At 38.0% G+C, this 17,689-nt stretch overlaps 1 protein-coding gene across 1 annotated transcript in view; it reads right to left on the bottom strand.

Annotated features, from left to right (window-relative positions):
- The window catches only part of COL19A1 (collagen type XIX alpha 1 chain), a 325,236-nt gene that overhangs the window by 35,672 nt on the left and 271,875 nt on the right, over nucleotides 1-17,689 (bottom strand). The window contains exons 35-41 of the mRNA XM_044253886.1: nucleotides 13,050-13,103; nucleotides 11,598-11,651; nucleotides 9,318-9,362; nucleotides 7,267-7,317; nucleotides 7,123-7,167; nucleotides 6,658-6,684; nucleotides 1,984-2,037 (exon numbers count right to left, since the gene is read on the bottom strand). Coding sequence (XP_044109821.1) covers nucleotides 1,984-2,037; nucleotides 6,658-6,684; nucleotides 7,123-7,167; nucleotides 7,267-7,317; nucleotides 9,318-9,362; nucleotides 11,598-11,651; nucleotides 13,050-13,103 — 330 coding nt within the window. The remainder of the gene's footprint in view (nucleotides 1-1,983; nucleotides 2,038-6,657; nucleotides 6,685-7,122; nucleotides 7,168-7,266; nucleotides 7,318-9,317; nucleotides 9,363-11,597; nucleotides 11,652-13,049; nucleotides 13,104-17,689) is intronic.

The following is a 17,689-nucleotide window of genomic DNA, read 5'->3' as shown; positions in this document are numbered from 1 at the left end:
TCCAATGGTTGATACTTGACCGTCCTACTTGACCCCATCCCCATCACACTAGACCCATGTGCAGTACTGGAGACAAGTGATTACCCTCTTCACATTGATACACTATCATCACTTGGCTTTCAGGACACCAAGTTTTCCTCGTAACTCCCTGGTCATTTTATCTCAGTCTTCCCTGCTCATTCTTCCTTTTCTTCCTGATCCCTTTATGTTGGAGGCCTCAGTGCTCAGTGCTCAGTGCTCAGTCCTCCTCTCTTTTATAAAATGTCATTTCCTTGGAGATTTTGTCAAGTCTCCTGATTAAGACAGTGTCTATACACTTGGAACAACCAAGTTTAAAACTCCCCTAAGACTCTTTTCAAACCCCATGCCTTTTTCTTGTTCTGCCTACTCGATCCTTCCACTGTGCTATCTAAGAAATGCCGCCAAATTTGACCTCATGTCCAAAGTTAAACTGATCATCCTCACCCTCTCCACACAGGCTCTGCCTATAGCTTTCCTCATTTCACTTGATGACTATCCCATCATATCAGTTTCTCAGGTCAAAAAACTTGGGAGTGTCCTTGATTCCTCCTTATTCTCTCATACCCATGTCCAATCAATTAGAAAGTCCTGTTGGTTCTACCTTCCCGGTATATCCAGAACCTAGCCACCCCTCACTATCTCCACCATCTCCACTTTGATCTCAGCCAGCATCCCTCCCAGCTGTAGCATGGGAATAGTCTTCTAACAGGGTTCCCTGCCCTCCGGCTGCGGGCCCCACCACCCTTCTACTCAGAAATGAACTACTGGCTCCGTATTTTACTCAGAGTGAAAGATAAAGTCCTCACAGTGGCTAATCAGCCTCTTTATTATCGGTGCTTCTCAAACTACTTGTGCTTCCCGGGGAGCAGTTTATCATTTATGTTCTAATACATCCTGAGCCGAGGTGAGAGGACTGATCACATGTTTGAGTATCATAGCAAAGTTAAATTGCTAGACAAGTTTTTAAGTACTCACTCTCAGTCTATAATTACCTTGCCACAGAATCCATAAGAGAATTTTCAGACTGGCACTTGTCCTCTACCAGCTAGCTCTTGAGTAGCATTGCTTTGCAGGACTGCTATGACTGGGCTACACCTCCCTTCTATCCCTATCTCTCTGACTTCATCTACCCCCTTCCCTCACCTCATCCCTCTGGTCTCCTTTGGTGGAGCAGGAATGCTCATGGTCTCAGTGCATTTAGACCTAACGTTTGTGCTTTCAAAAAATTGTAGGGGCGCCTGGGTGGCTCAGTGGGTTAAAGCCTCTGCCTTTGGCTCAGGTCATGATCCCAGGGTCCTGGCATGGAGTCCCGCATTGGGCTCTCTGCTCAACAGGGAGCCTGCTTCCCCCTCTCTCTTTCTGCTTACTGTGATCTCTCTCAAATAAATAAATAAAATATTTTAAAAATTGTATATATTTAAGGTATCCAACTTGAGGATTTGATATATACATATACTGTGAAGTGATCACCACAATCACGCTAATTAACACAGTGGTGAGAATACTTAGCAGTTTTCCAGTATATAGTAAAGTACTGTAACCTACTGTCACCATCCTACACATTAGATCGCTAGAACTGATTTATGTTGCCTGGGACATTCTTCCTTCAGGGTTGAGGGGACTTGACTAACTGTGTCTCACTCTTTCAAGTCTGGGCTCAGATCTTGCTATCTCACACCAATATTTAAAATTACCACCTCTCCTTTAGCACTCCGGAGCCTTCTTCACCTGCTTTACTTTTTTCTTTCTTTCATAGAATTTACCAACATTATTACTTATGTTTATTCTTGTCATTTCTCTATCCCCTTCCTAGAAAGTAAGTTCCTTGAAGGCAGAGATTTTTGTCTGTTTTGTACTCTTGGCTATCTTTAAACCTAAAATAGTTCCTGGTCAACAGGAGGTGCTCAGTAAACATTTTTGGATGTTGACTCAGTGACCACAAGGAGTGACACCTATACTTACCTTTATACCCGGAAATCCTTCTAGTCCTGGCAAGCCCATTGCACCGGGTTCTCCCTGTTAAATATGAACATGAGAAATGCAGAAGCAATGACCAAGAGCTGTTTTAGGCCTTCGTTTGAAAACCAAAGTTTTTTTTTTTTTTTACAAAAAACTATCCCCAAACACTGATTAGCAATTTAGCGAGTAATTGGTATGCTCTATTTTCAAGCATCTGTATGCTTGCATTTGATATTTGAAAATAGTTTGAAAATAAAGCTATTCCCTGGAGAAGTATGAATATATTTTCTGATTGTTTTTATTCTGATTAAGAATCTAATTAGAATGAATCCCCCCAGTCAGTGATAACTCTAATTTCAATAAAAATTAGAAGGAAAGATGGGCTTTAATGAAGTTTGCCAATGTGTGAGGTACTCAGGGCTGCTAGATGACTGGAGAATAAGACTAAGCTCTTTAAGAGCAGATGAAGACGAAGGTCTGATAGCGAAGTTTACCATTTTGCAGTGTTCTCTGCAGCTCGCCATGAATTGTGAATGCTTCAGGGAATGGCCCCAGAAGCAGCATCTTGAATGATTCTAAACGTTATTGCTCAAGCTCATGGGTCACTGGCAGAAGATAAATAAGCATTTCCATTAAAAAAAAAAAATCTATTGCATATTCTAGTGTATGGTCCCAGGCCAGCTGGAGCCTGAAGGCTCTCAAGAAATATATTTAGAAAGTTTAGGGTGAAGGAAGCTACTAATTTTGAGCAAATAAACATGAAGTCTTTTAAATCAAGAGAGATAAAGGAGGTAGTTGTCTGATACCTCCTTGTTAATGAATTGATGTCAACTGCAAATATTTTTGTAAGACACTGGATGCTTTCAACATAATCACATAAAAAGAGGGCTTTCATTCTCTGTAAATATATTTTTTGCATGTATAATTCTAATCTGCTTCAAAATACTACCAAGTCTCCAACTTCCACTATTATTTATGATATTGTCCTTATTACAGAACACTTAATGAGCAAGCAGATGACTTGATACTTTTCATGCTTTAGAAATCTTTTTAAATGTCCACTAATATATAACAATCAGACCAAAAAAAAAAAAAAAAAGTGTTCATCTTCTATTCTGCATAAAGTGCTGTAAAAGTGGTCCTGGATTGTTGACAAAGGAAATAAACTCTTTGATTCTCTCTGTTTACATCCTCAACAATCCTTAGGACTGACGAAGGTGGTCACCCCATCAATGAATATTTACTTGAAAGTAGTTAATAATTAAGTATTTAATTGAGGCCACTTGTAAATTAAATATCAAAGGAATTAAATGAAGCACCTCAGAAGATAAATTCAGTTAAGGGTAATTTTTGTCTACAAAAACGTTTACTGAGAAGATTAGAAACAATGGTGCAGACCTAGTGTCATGGGAAATGAAGGATGCAAAGAATAAATCTCCCCCTCCTGCCCAACAGCCTCCTCAAATTGACTTTTCCATTTTCTGCTCTGTGACCTGTCCTTCTACCATTTCTGGCTTATTTCTCTAGTAGGAAGTAGTATTTCTCTGTACCGGGCAACTGGTATGAAATGAAGGGTGTTGCACACTGTTGCTGACATAGGCCCCAAAGAATAATTTCAAAGGTTTATGCAGGATAAATCTGAGGCTTTATACAGTATTTAACTTCATTACTCCAGATTTTCTGCTTTTGGGCTTCACTCACTTAAATCACATCTCTAAAAGCAAGGAACATCCTTTAATCGGTTTTTTTTTTTTCCCTTTGTTGTAGCTAAGGAATCTGAAGCCTAATTTCTTCAAAGTCTACTTGAATCTGTCTGCTACCTGTTTTCCAATCCAGTGAATTATGATTTATCCTTTATCAGAATGCTTAAAAAATGTTATCACCTTGATATGCAGTTTTTAATGCAAAACCTAAAAGAATGTTCCAGAAGAGTCAGTGAGACATCTAGGGGCCTCTAGGGGCTGTGAGTCAGTAGGAGAGAGAAAGGCCAGGTGGAAATTTTTATCAACCAGATGAAAGAAAATTAAACTTAGAATGAAGGCTATGCCTGGTAAAAGCATAAAAAAGTTACAGATAAAAGGGGGGGTAACATGAATAAGAAAACAAAGGAAATCATCACTAGCCATCAGGGAGATTCAAATTAAAACTACATTGGAAGGGGAGGTGAATCATGAGAGACTATGGACTCTGAAAAACAATCTGATGGGTTTGAAGTGGCGGGGGTGTGGGAGGTTGGGGTACCAGGTGGTGGGTATTATAGAGGGCATGGATTGCATGGAGAACTGGGTGTGGTGAAAAAATAATGAATACTGTTTTTCTGAAAATAAATAAATTGAAAAAAAAAAAAAAACTACATTGAGATACCACCTTACACCAGTTAGAATGGCCAAAATTAGCAAGACAGGAAACAACAAGTGTTGGAGAGGATGTGGAGAAAGGGGAACCCTCTTACACTGTTGGTGGGAATGCAAGTTGGTGCAGCCTCTTTGGAGAACAGTGTGGAGATTCCTCAAGAAATTAAAAATAGAACTTCCCTATGACCCTGCCATACATCTGTATCTTTACCCCAAAGATACAGATGTAGTGAAAAGAAGAGCCATCTGTACCCCAAAGTTTATAGCAGCAATGGCCACGGTCGCCAAACTGTGGAAAGAACCAAGATGCCCTTCAACGGATGAATGGATAAGGAAGATGTGGTCCATATACACTATGGAGTATTATGCCTCCATCAGAAAGGATGAATATCCAACTTTGTAGCAACATGGACAGGACTGGAAGAGATTATGCTGAGTGAAATAAGTCAAGCAGAGAGAGTCAATTATCATATGGTTTCACTTATTTGTGGAGCATAACAGAGGACATGGGGAGTTAGAGAGAAGGGGGTTGGGGTAAATTGGAAGGGGAGGTGAATCATGAGAGACTATGGACTCTGAAAAACAATCTGAGGGGTTTGAAGTGGTGGGGGGGTGTGGGAGATCAGGGTACCAGGTGGTGGGTATTATAGAGGGCACGGATTGCATGGAGCACTGGGTGTGGTGCAAAAATAATGATACTGTTATGCTGAAAATAAATAAATGAAAAAAAATTATATAATAAATAAATAAATAAATAAATAATACTTCCTACAATTAAAAAAAAAGAAAGAAAACAAAGGAAATTTCTAAGTTACATAATTGGGGTTCAGAAAATGGTACAAACTAGCTGAAAATCCCGCTTTCAGGGGAGAAAATTGGTTCTTAATATATACCAACCAATAACAAAAAACATGTGCTTTAATGTTTGAAAATATATTTTCAAAGAACATGCATTATTTGAAATATATTTGAAAATATATTTTCAAATATTTCAAAAATATATTTTGAAAATATATTTTCAAATAGATGTGAAAAGATTACTTTTTATGGCTTCTTCTTTTGCTTTTTAAAAATTGATTCATCCAGTTTTACCAAACTGTACTGTAATGAAAGGGCCTTAATTTTTTTTTCCCGAATCATTTCCCAATGGCAAATGATTTGAAACTTTATTTCAACTTCAGGTATATCTGAGTTTCAAGTGTACTCTATAAATCAAGGTTCAAGGTTAGTACAAGAGAAATATGAACATATGCCTGACAAGGACATGGCAGGAAAAACCGCCAAGGGATGAAGGGGATCTAAGAAATTCGGCAGAAGCAGCAGTGTGACGCTCTGTGGTTGAGAAGGACGCTTGAGAACAGTCGTCACTCTCTCGAGGGCTGCAGGACATGCTCTCTTTCTACGCTGAGTGCTAACTACGCTCCTGATGCCGTTATACCTAATCAGCAGGTGGATGACAGCACCCCACATTTCCCACCGAATAACTGCCTCGGACATCCAAAGCAAGTAGACAGCCCCTTCCTTTTTGGGAGTAGAGAGAGACTGGAGACATATTAAGGAATTTCATTCCAGTAAGTTTTTCTTTTCCACAATCGACTTTACACTGAGTTAACCATCAAAATCGTGCTATCAGAAGAAAGTGTTCTGCTCATCAGCAACTTCATCTGCGCCCTCCTCCATCGCAGGGCAATTCTGAAAATACACTAATAAGAGAGACAAGGCCGATACTGGGCAGTGACATCAGGACCAATGTATCTTAAAAATGAACACACTGCTGGTATTTCTTTGCTGGCTTGCCTCCTGCCTCCCATGTTAGTTAACCAATGAATGGCTAAGAAAACAGGCCATTTGCCTAACGCTCTTCTTTCAAACTTCAAGAAATACTTATTTTCATCTTTATCTAGAGGCCTGTTGCCATTTTTGTCCTTTCTGAAATCTTTGTCGCCGAGAAAGGCGGGATTACACTTTCCTTTTTCAGATGGAGTTGGTGTAGTGTATTCTTGGTTATCGAAATACTTATAGTTTGGGGACTTTGAAATGGTAAATATTCATGGTGTGTAAAAAAGCATGATACATAACTACAATCTTAATTACATTAAAATGCTTACTTTTGTAGATACACACATGGGACCTAGAAGTCAAACTGTAAACTGCTTGTGATTATGGATGACTTTGTTCTTTGCTTCTTGTGTTTTTCAGTTTCCTTTTATGCACATGTTAACTTTTAAAAAATAAATTTTTTAAAACCTAAAAAAAAAAAAAAAAAAAAAAAGAAAAGAAACACTTATTTTCTAAATGACACAAAGCATGGGAATATACATACCACTGGGCCAGGGTCTCCTTTTGGGCCCTAAGAGAAAAACATGGGAAATCATTTTTAAAGCAACAAGGGAAGCAAAATTATAGAATCTAAAACACTTTAATTCAATTTGCTTTAAGACACATACAACGTATTCGCAAACTTTATTTTGCTATAGTTTGGATTTAGAGAATAAGATGATGACGATACATAACTTGATGGAACCCCAAGACAGCGACTGCTGGGGCGCTGACTCAGTTCTTATATTTACAATGCAGAAAGGGACATCACCATGCAGAACGCTATTTTTCATGATTTTGGCTGGGCACACTTTCTCCATTTTATTATAATTTGCTGCCATTTATTTCCTGCTGCAGAAGATCTTGGTTATAGTCATACCATGTACTTTTTCAGTGAACTTAGGAACACTTATTTATTTATTTAGGCTGTTCTGCTAAAGAATGCTTAGTGATAAAAAACTGTACTCACAGGGGGACCAGGGGGGCCTGGAAAGCTGGGAACATTCACACCTCCCTTCAAATGAAAAAAAAAAACACACACACAAAAAGGTGAGAAACATTTATAGCAACTTATCACAGGAACATAATTTCATATAATTACCAAAGCAAGTACCTGGATTTTATACAAACTGCTCATTCCATTTCCTTCATTGAATGGTACACCCTTTGGAAAGAGAGGAGATAGAAAATAATTCTTTTTTACATTAATAAGTCTCTCTACCTTTTATTCTTTTACCAAATGATATTTCTCCTAGTTTATTTTAGAACGGGAGTTTGATACTACAAGTGAAATAAAATAATGTATTTGTCTGGGGCTTTTCTAAAGCAAATGTAGGGGGAAATGACCAGGAGTTTGAGCTACAGCTGCAGCCCAGAGAGACTTTCAGGGGAGGTGTGATGAATGTCCGTGTTTGACAGATGAGACACTAATGCATTCAGAGGAAAATACTATTTGCTCATTAAAATTCAGTTTCTGAATCGCCGATTTATGCTAACTGTTTACAGCCCGCTGACCTGCAGGCTATAACACGGTGGTGCTGATGAAGATGTGAATAGGGAGCAATTTGGCCACTGAAAAGTAATTTTTTCCTACAGTCCCTTTACACTAAAGAGAAAATTAAAGTAAATGGGGAAAATGATGTTGCTCACAGCCCCGTGTGGATGTTTCCACACAAACATATTCTTTAGAACAACAGGGAATAAAACTTCCTAATAAAATGGACCTGTGGGTGGAAAGTTCCAGAATAACTAACACTTAAAGAGAACTAATTCAACAATCTTTAAAGAATCCTATGTTTTGGCATTCGGGAAAAATTTCCAGATAAAAATTATGGCTGGGACCTTTTATCCTTCTTTTAAGAAGTTCCTATAGAATCAATAATCTGCATTTTTCCTTTTTTGGGAGCACCTCACTTCAGTTGCAAAACTGAGGAAGCCATCATTTCACTGTTTTCGGGTGATGGCGGCCAGTGGTGCTCAGTGAACAGGATTTGCGTGCATTCAAAACACTAGCGATGGGAGGGAAAATACTCCATTCATTTATTCCTTTATTATTTTTCTCACTCATTTGGCAACTGGCGAATGTCTACTGTATTTTAGTGTGCTGAGTCCTAAAGAGATGAATATTTCTGTCTGAGATTTCTAGACAGTGTGTCTCATAAAGAGATAATATGTAATCTATTTTGAAGAGTGAATAGTTTCGAAGAATTCAGGGGGAGGAGGAAGATCTCTTAACTCAGTGTAAAATATCAGCCCTTTTGTGAACTCATGCTATATGTTGCTTGTTGAGTCCACTGGAGAGAGTGACTTTTGGGATTTGAGCCCCACATACTTTCTGTCCTGCTTCTCTGTCAAGGGAACAGGAGAGTAAACAAAATGAAGAACAGGTTTAGGAAGACAGAGTGCAAATCTGTTTATGCGTATGAAATGTGCAACTGCAGGCAGAATAATTATATATCTTTGCTGTCTTCAGAAAATCACAGACGAATTCTGCCCTTTCTCAGGTGAATCTGGTTTCTTAAAGTATGCCTATGAGGTAGAATGGAAAAGAGCATTCAGCCTAGACCAAACCTGTGCTGTGATTTGAGCGTGGCCCCACATGAGGGCAGACTTGCTACAGAGAGCGGTACCTTTCCTCTCTGCCGCCGCCCTGACCAAGTGCACATCTGTCTCAATCGCAAGCATAAAAACATTGATGGCTCTTGTACATTTTATTCACTAGGTGCTCTATAAATAGAATTTCTCCACATCTCAGACATCATGGGTGGTAATGAACACATGTAGCCTAACATCACATTCTGTACCAACTCACATTGCCAGAGGGAGCTCTTTTTAAAGCCCCTCTTTTCTGTGACCGGGGCTCACGGAGGTCACATGGCTTTCCCAGGGTCCCCCAGGCAGGACATGGGGAGTTGGGGCACACACTCAGGTCTCCTGAGTCCAGAGGAAGGAGGCCTACAGTATGCAAATCTGAGTACTTCATATTGGGGCTGCGCTTAAGGGAAAAACTCAGGTCTCCCCAAAGCTGCGTTGGCTATCATCCATAGGTATCCATAAAAATCAGACACCCTTTATCCTGGAAGCATCGAAAGGTTGTCTGATCTCTGAGTTATAGAAGTCTCAAGCTGACACATGAATTTAAGTTTTAAAACTGGAGAAACTCACCGGTGGTCCGGGTGGTCCAGGTCTCCCCGGGGGTCCCTCACTGCCCTGCATGGAATATAGAGACCAAAAATCAATGGTTTGCCCATTCTGACACAAAGTTTATGAACCAGATTATGCTTGCTCAGAGAGCTGTACTCTGAAATCGATATGATTTTGTTTCAACCTTGCAAAGTCTTATTCAGCTGGGCTTTCCCTTTCACCTGGGAAAATAACATTCCTAGACTACAGGAAAGGTAAACGCCTTTTCCATACCCATTCAGATTTCCACTGGGAGAGCCCCAGGGATGAAGCCTAGTTTCCGATGGAGCCAGACAACCTGGCTGTCCCTGTTCTGGAGTTCAAGTGCAGCCAAGGAAACTCCACTCATATGGGGGTGTAGAGAGGCATTCCTGCAAGCAGTGGCAGGCTTGGGGACTAGGCTTTCTGGGTCATCCCCTCACTTTTAGCCTCAACTCCACCACCTTCTTCTTTGGGGACCCAGAGGCCATCCACATAATTCGACTAAAGGAGAAAAATCACACCCTGTGTTGTGTCTGCAGGAGGAGAAAGTTTTTTTCACTCCCTAAGGTTCTACTGGACTTTGTAACCAAGTCAGGTACACCCCATTGAACAGCAGTGGCTGTGGTACAACACTGTTTAAGGGAAATGTTATGGACAGTTTAAATAGCCTCAGACATTCTGTTGGCAGGACAAGCAGCCTGAAAATGGAATTGTGAAAAATGAATTCATGAAACTTGAAAAATGGATTTCACTTTTATTTTTATAAAACATACAATGCTTATTGATCCATACTAAGCAAAGCTATTACAGTCCCTTTGGTGCCTTTAACCAGTGTTTCCTGGAACTGTGCTTTTTTTTTTAGGATAATAGCCTCATAAAATCTGTAAGTTCCTTCATGTCAGGGCAATGGCAAGAAATGGTTAATTAAAAAAGAATCCAGACAGTAAGATTCCTACTTACAATGCCCCCAAATTTCAAGGAATTTGAGTCCGTTTCCATGAATTTGATGAAGAAATTCATTCCAATCTGCCCATATTTTTTTTTCGATAACAAAAGAAAGTATCATAAAAACTGTTTCTATCTTTATCAATGAAAAGAAACTGTAAAGTTTTTATTGCAATGGATCTGCCTGAGAATGAGGGACAACAAGTATATTGTATCTTTTCCCAGACTGCTTTGATGGTGGCTATCTCTCTAAGACATGTCATATTCTGCTGACTGCTGGCAGTGTCTTTCAGAGAATTATGTCATAGTTCTCATGAACTATGAGAGAACAACAAACAAGGAAAAATATGTGCCTATTGAAAAGACTCTTTTTTTCCCTGGCACAATTAAAAGTCATATTTTCATTCTCGGTTGTGCCCCAAAGCTCATCTCAGTGTGGAATTCCCATTAACTTCAAAAGGCAAATCTCTGACTGAATAATTTCCATAGAGAACAGAGGAAAAGAGGCTGGTGGGATTAGGCAAGTGTCTTGGGAATACGATCAGCAAAAATGTGCTGAGACTATCTAAAATAAGCACATGGCTCCTTTCAATTTTTTTTTTCTTTTTCTTGGAATCCCTTTGCTTCTTGATGCCATTATGCCCCATTTTGGTCATTTCAGGATAGACACCACTTGAGTTGCTTAAGGGATTCTTGATGCTTACTTCCCGAATCTGAATACCTAGTCTTATTCACTCTTTGGCTGCATGTGTCTGGGCTCACATTGTGGGGCTAATTTAGACCTAAATTGGGTACACATATGAAGCCCTGGGGTATCCTGCCTGAGATTCCTCTGTTGCTGGTCTTCCCTTCAGACCATAGCAACCCATTTGTCCAATCAACCGGACTCCACAGGAAATAAGAGGCCTAATTCCTTAGTGAATTTCCCTATGACTCTGGATGGACAGAACTTCTAGATTTTCTCAGCAAGCTGTCTGAAGCCTTGGCACCTGTGGCTGGAACTCCCTGCTATGGAGGTGCTATGGCCATGGTACCCACACCTCTTCAGGAAGCTACCTCCACTCTATGTTTCCACATAACTAGATGCCCAGGACCTTGAACCCAATTTGGACTTTTGCTATATGATATCAGTGTTCTACTCATCCTTTTTCCTAGGAGCCTGTATTCAGACCAGATTTTGTACCTGTTATCTTTCCAAGTCCATTACCAGAATAGCTATTCCCTGACATTATTCCTACTTTCAGTCTTTGCCTGATTTTATGGATGTGTTATAGGTCTAAACTTGCCATCCCGCAAGCCCCAGTTCAGAGAGTAAGCAAGGCGTTTCCCCTGTACCTTGTCACCCTTTGCTCCCATGGGACCGGGATGTCCAGTTCTTCCCAACAAGCCCTGTAAAATACAAAACTAAGTGTGTTACAAAAAAAAACACAACTAAATGGCCAAAGGCATTGGAAGTTGGTTGCTAAAACTGACCTATTTTGAAGGTCATTTGATCCTAATTAAATCAGTCCTAAAAGCTTATATTTCTTTAGGCTGATACAGCAGCTGTACCCTGCTGATAAGCCCTTGCAAGGGTAAAATTTGTATTTGTGGTCGCTTTTTCACCTTGGCCAACCACATTTAATGACCTTAATTGGAACCTTTTGATACATTTAAGAATTTAGCCTTGCTGTTTAAATGGCAATTTACATAACATTATGCCTTCCTAAATGAGCTATAATTTTGGTAGTGATCAACATTCTAAATACTTCAAGATGCGGCAGAATTATCAATGTGCATATTAAGTTATGCAATCTGCATTTTACCAATGGAAAATAAAATTTGATTTTAATTCTTCTTTGAGAATGGATTAGCTATAATTTCTATGGTTCCTTTCACAGCTCTTCTCTCCACTTTTAATTTTAATGTACAATTTAAAGCCAGGTTTGTTCTACATAACTGTGTTGAAAGCATAAATGATAAAATTTTAATTAGGGTGAATCTATCCTTTAAAACACAAAGGAACATGATCACATGCCTACCTGTGAGGTAAAATACCATTTGCATAGGAACTCACAAGAATTGCTGGAGAAGATGAGACTTGCATAGGGTTGCTAGAGTTAGCAAATAAAAATATGATATTTGGGACAAACTTATGCTAAAACCATTTATTTATGTGAAATTTAAATTTAATTGCATGTCTTGTAATTTAACCCACCACCCTAGACTTGACAGCCCCACATTAGTGACAGGTTGGATTTAACAGCTAAGAGAGGAAAAGAGATGGTTTCAGGAAAACAGTATAAGCAAAGACACAAAGATCACAAAGTTGTGTTTGAGGGACAGTGAAAAAAAGATGTGCTAATTAAAGTAGAGGGTATTTTAATGGATAAATAGGAATAAAAATAAATCGAAGATGATAATCCTTAGCCTACTTTTCCCCTTTAAAAAAAATATTTTTAGTTTATGGTACTTAAGAGTGTAAGGGTGTAACCATCTGAATATCTCTTCCAAAGATTAATGCCAAAAAAGTGTAACTGAAAAATAGAATGCTCCTTTACATCTAACTTCTATTCAAATAGATTGCTTTCTGGTCTGGTAGAGTCTTGATGACAAGTCTCCATGACCCTGAGGAACCTTAAAGCAATACTAAATGAAAATCTGAGACTTAAGATGCTACTTTTCTAGGCAAGAGCTGGCAAATCTACAGGTAGAGGCAGAGAACAAGAGGCAATGTGGAATTTAGTTCACCCAGCCTCATCCCAGCAGATATGAAGCATGAATGGAAGAGCTTTAACAAATACTCACAGGGGGTCCAGTGGGGCCTGGGGCACCTGGAAGGCCTGGAATTCCTTGAAGGCCCTAGAAGAAACAGTTCCTATCACAAGTCTGTTACATAGTTAGAAACAAGGCATTTTAGTTGATCGACTATTTTGACTATTGAAATCCAACATCTATGTTGGCTGGAAAACATATATATGATATACAAATGCCCATTTTCAAAGCGTAAGGATGATGAGCTAAAATGCTATGACACAGAATCTGCAACAAACATAATTTAATGCATTTGTGGATTCAGAGAGCGTTTCTGAGCTCACAGAACCACCCCGTCAACAAGAGCATCACTGAAAATCTGGCATCGCTAGCGCACGGACATACACATTTCAAACTGGCAGAATGCCATCAAAGAAATACATGATTACACCAATGCTTCAGCTAGTGGGAAAATGGAATATGTTTTATGATACAATATCTAGTTTAGCTGAATGGTTCATTATAAGAGGAAATTTGGCTCATCGGTGAATTTAAATTTAGAATCCTTTAGTGGCTTAAGCATAAAAGTTAATGAATATCTCCTCCTCCTTTTTCTTGGATTTGTAGAATAATGCTAATTATACTGGATAGCGTTTAAGATACTGGTACATTCATATATTCAAGGAAGAATTGGCAAGATTAACTGGTGTCTTGTGTAATTAACTTCGTTCTTTTACCAAGTGTGTCAACAACAGAATATTAGTTAAATAAGTTACATAAAAGAATATAAAATATTTTGCAACTATTAAAATCATGTTTCAGCAAACTACAGGATAACATAGAAAACTGATAGTTACAAAATGTTTAGAGTAAAGTTTAAATTATTAGAAATTACCAATGTCCTTCATAAAAGATGAGAATGATAGAGTTGCAAAGTATGAAATCTGGAAACTTTGAAGTCACATGTGTTTCAGAATTCTGAATTTTCTGATTTTTTTATAAAAATAACACTGCTCACACTAGATATTACAGAACATTCCTAGTGGTGCCCGGGGCAGGAACCTCTAATAAACACACAAATATTTCTGTAGCAAAACGTGATATTCTTATCATGTGGGATAAATAGATTGGCCCATATGATTTCAGGTCAGATTCTGCTGCCAAAAGAATTTCCTGCAAATTTGGGAAAAATATCCAGGGTTTTCAGAGGCTTCTGAGCTTTGGCATTATAGATGAGGGGTGTGAATCATAATATTACTATTACCAGTAGTCCTCCCTTAGCAGTACAAATAGGGATAGCTTTTACCTTTTTAGTACTTTTGTGCATTTCCCAAATTTTCTGTAATAAACTCAGATGACTTCTATAATTAGAAATATACTTTTTTTTTAAAGGTTTTATTTATTTATTTGACAGAGAGAAATCACAAGTAGATGGAGAGGCAGGCAGAGGGAGAGAGAGAGGGAAGCAGGCTCCCTGCTGAGCAGAGAGCCCGATGCGGGACTCGATCCCAGGACCCTGAGATCATGACCTGAGCCGAAGGCAGCGGCTTAACCCACTGAGCCACCCAGGCGCCCCAGAAATATTATACTTTTAAACACTCTTGCTATTTCAGATAACCATATCTGAATGATTCCACTCTTTCAGGTTCTAATTTTCTTTACTGAGCAATGTTTTATACTACCAAACCATTCATTGTTATAACAATGTTCCTCTGCCTTTTACTGTAATAAAATATGCATTTTTAGACACATTATAAATATTAGGTGGAGTGACCACGGTAAAAATACTGCATGTTTATTTATGAGAATTATACAGGACCAAGGTTCTCTCGAATCAAGGTTCTTTGCATCAGTGTGATCCAGGACCAAGCGCTGCCGGACCTGTCCATTTCATGCCAAATGGGATTGTGTGTTACTTCAGGTTTTCTCACGTGATATGATGTGAAGAAACACTGAAGAGAATGTCCTCGAACACGCTGAAATGCCTCATGAAATAAGAGCTTTGGGCAAAATCTTATGTATGCTTGTGTTAAAGAATGTGGACATGGTCTTTCTTCAGGATGATATAATCCTCACTGACAATGCTGTGTGTGCGTGCACCTGTGTGCTTGTGTGTGCACATGTGTGTATGTGTGCACACGTGCCTGTATGCACACATGCGTGGCTGGCAAACACCGGCATGTTGCATTGGCTCTTTTTACTCCCTTACCCTTAACTTATTTATGGGTTTAAAAATTGAAAGGAAACGAATTTCCTTTGCACATGGTACCTCTAAATGTCTGGAGATTATAAATGCCATACCACAAATTGCTTTATCTCAAAATACCCACATTTCCATAAAATTCTCTCTATATGTACATGTATAAGATATGGGTGTACATAAAATTCTCTCTATATGTACATGTATAAGATATGGGTGTACATATGGGTGTATTCTTTTTTTTAAATTTTTTTGCTACTTTTAGTTTCATTCCTGTATCAGTCTAGAGATGCTGAGTGAGTCTTTAGGTAGTTTAATTTACAACCTCGGGACTCATTAACCTTTGATGACCACATTAAACTTTAAAATAAACCTTAGTCCATAAATAAAAAAAATCATTCTCAGCAGTCTTTCTCTGAACAAGCTGAAATTTTGTAGTAAGGGTAAAACTTACTATGGATGCATAAAGGGCAATAAGATAATTTTAGAAGACAAGATGGTCACTAAAGAAGACAAATACAGATTAAAGAGTAGGACAGTCAATTTAGCATATAGTGCCAAACTAAAATACAAAATAGAATTTATTGCATAGATATTCAAGGATCATTAGAGCTAAGTTCTTTCTCTGAACTGGTATTTTGGTTTTGCAAGTCCTAGCTCAGTTGCTACCAAAGAATATTTATTTTTCCATTGCTATAATTTATGGTTGACGATATTTTTCATGGCCTATTTATCAATTATTATGCTGAAATATTGTAGGAACATCTTCCTTCCAAGCAAGAATTCACTCTGTGAGAGGTAAGTGTGCTCTGTTAGTGTCTTATCAGTTGCTACTTTGATTTGTGAAACACCTGCAAAAAATGTAGAGGATAATGTCACTTTTCTCAGAGCAATGAGCAAATAGGCAGCTCCTCTAAGTTCCCAAATAGATTAAAATGAAGACATAATAATTAGAAGTCCTCAAAGAGATGGAGTGTCCCTCTGTAATTTTTCCACTAAGATTAGAACAGATATCTGAGATTTTTGTACAACTAGATATTATATACATATTAAAAATAGTATAGTTTACTGGCCAGTTGGAAACGTACATGTTCTCGGTCAAAGTCTCATTCACCTAAACAAGTCAATAAATTATAATTTCAGTTAGTATCTGACTCCAAGTAGATACTACTCATTGAGTCTATCCAAGTGGATGATATTCATCGCTCTCCATCTGTCTGAGTTACTATGCTTTCTTAGCCTTATTCATATAATTCATGTGATATGAAGAGATAACTGAAAAGAATCTTTCTGAAATTGCTACATATAATAATTAATATAATAATAATTTTCCATATAATAAGAGTCTCATGCAAAATTTTGTGTGTGCTCTGTTAAAGAATCCAAAAAGTATACAGTAGTTTGCCTTTCCATGGTTTCAGTCACTCACGGTTGATTGCTGTTTAGAAACACATGAACCTCCCTCTGACTTATCTCCAGAAGGTCAATGGCAGCCTAACACCCTGTCAAAAATGCCTACATCATTCCCCTTAACATCATATAGGCATTTTATCATTTCACATCATCACAAGAAGAAGGATGACTATAGTACAAAAAGACACTGAGAGAAGGAGGGAAACGACCACATTCACACAACTTTTCTTATAGTATGTTGTTATAATTATTCTGATTTACTATTCATTATTATTGTTAATCTCTTACTGTGCCTAATTTTTAAGTTAAGCTTAATCATATGTATGTATGTATCAGGAAAAAAAACACAGCATGTATAGGTTTTGGTACTCTCTGCGGTTTTGGGCATCCATGGGGGTCTTAAAACATATTCCCCACAGGTAACAGGGGTCTACTATACTTAAGAAAGAGTATACTAAAATAGTGGCATAATAATAATGATGCATTTCAGTTAACCAAGGGAGCAAAGTATCCTGTAGAATCAATCAAAATTAACTTCTAATAAATTCAACTTGGAGTCACTTGTAAAAAACCTGAATTCCTGTTATTTCCTGATCTTTTTGTTATTACCTTCTCAATTGCCTCTAACACCTACTCCTTGAATCTAGGCAGTTAAAAGCTATTAGACTATTAAAATCAGATACAGGGCTTGTACATTAGTGAAACTTCCTATGGAGCATAAAGAAGCAAAAGCTCAATATTTCTTATTTTGAAAATAAAATGCCCTTACTGCTTTATTTATGAATGAAAATAAATGTTGTATTTCTTTTAATTTGGAAAAAAGCAAACTAATTCTCATAGTTTTCTCAAATAGAATCAATATTAAAAACATTAACACATGGCAACAATTTGTAACATGAAATGTAACTGACTCAAAAAATAGACCTACTTTACACCGTTATGATTTTCAGTACTACCATCAAGGTTAATATATGCCAGATGGCTTACTTACTTTCATTAAGAATTATTAGCATCAAAACTGTTTAAACTAACAACAATTCATCATCCTAATTGGTTTTTCTAAGAGTTAAGGTAAATTATG

The sequence above is a fragment of the Neovison vison genome, chromosome 1, assembly GCF_020171115.1.
Source record: "Neovison vison isolate M4711 chromosome 1, ASM_NN_V1, whole genome shotgun sequence".
Taxonomy (NCBI): domain Eukaryota; kingdom Metazoa; phylum Chordata; class Mammalia; order Carnivora; family Mustelidae; genus Neogale; species Neogale vison.
Note: the sequence above shows the minus strand (reverse complement) of the source record. Positions and strands in the feature narration are given on the sequence as shown.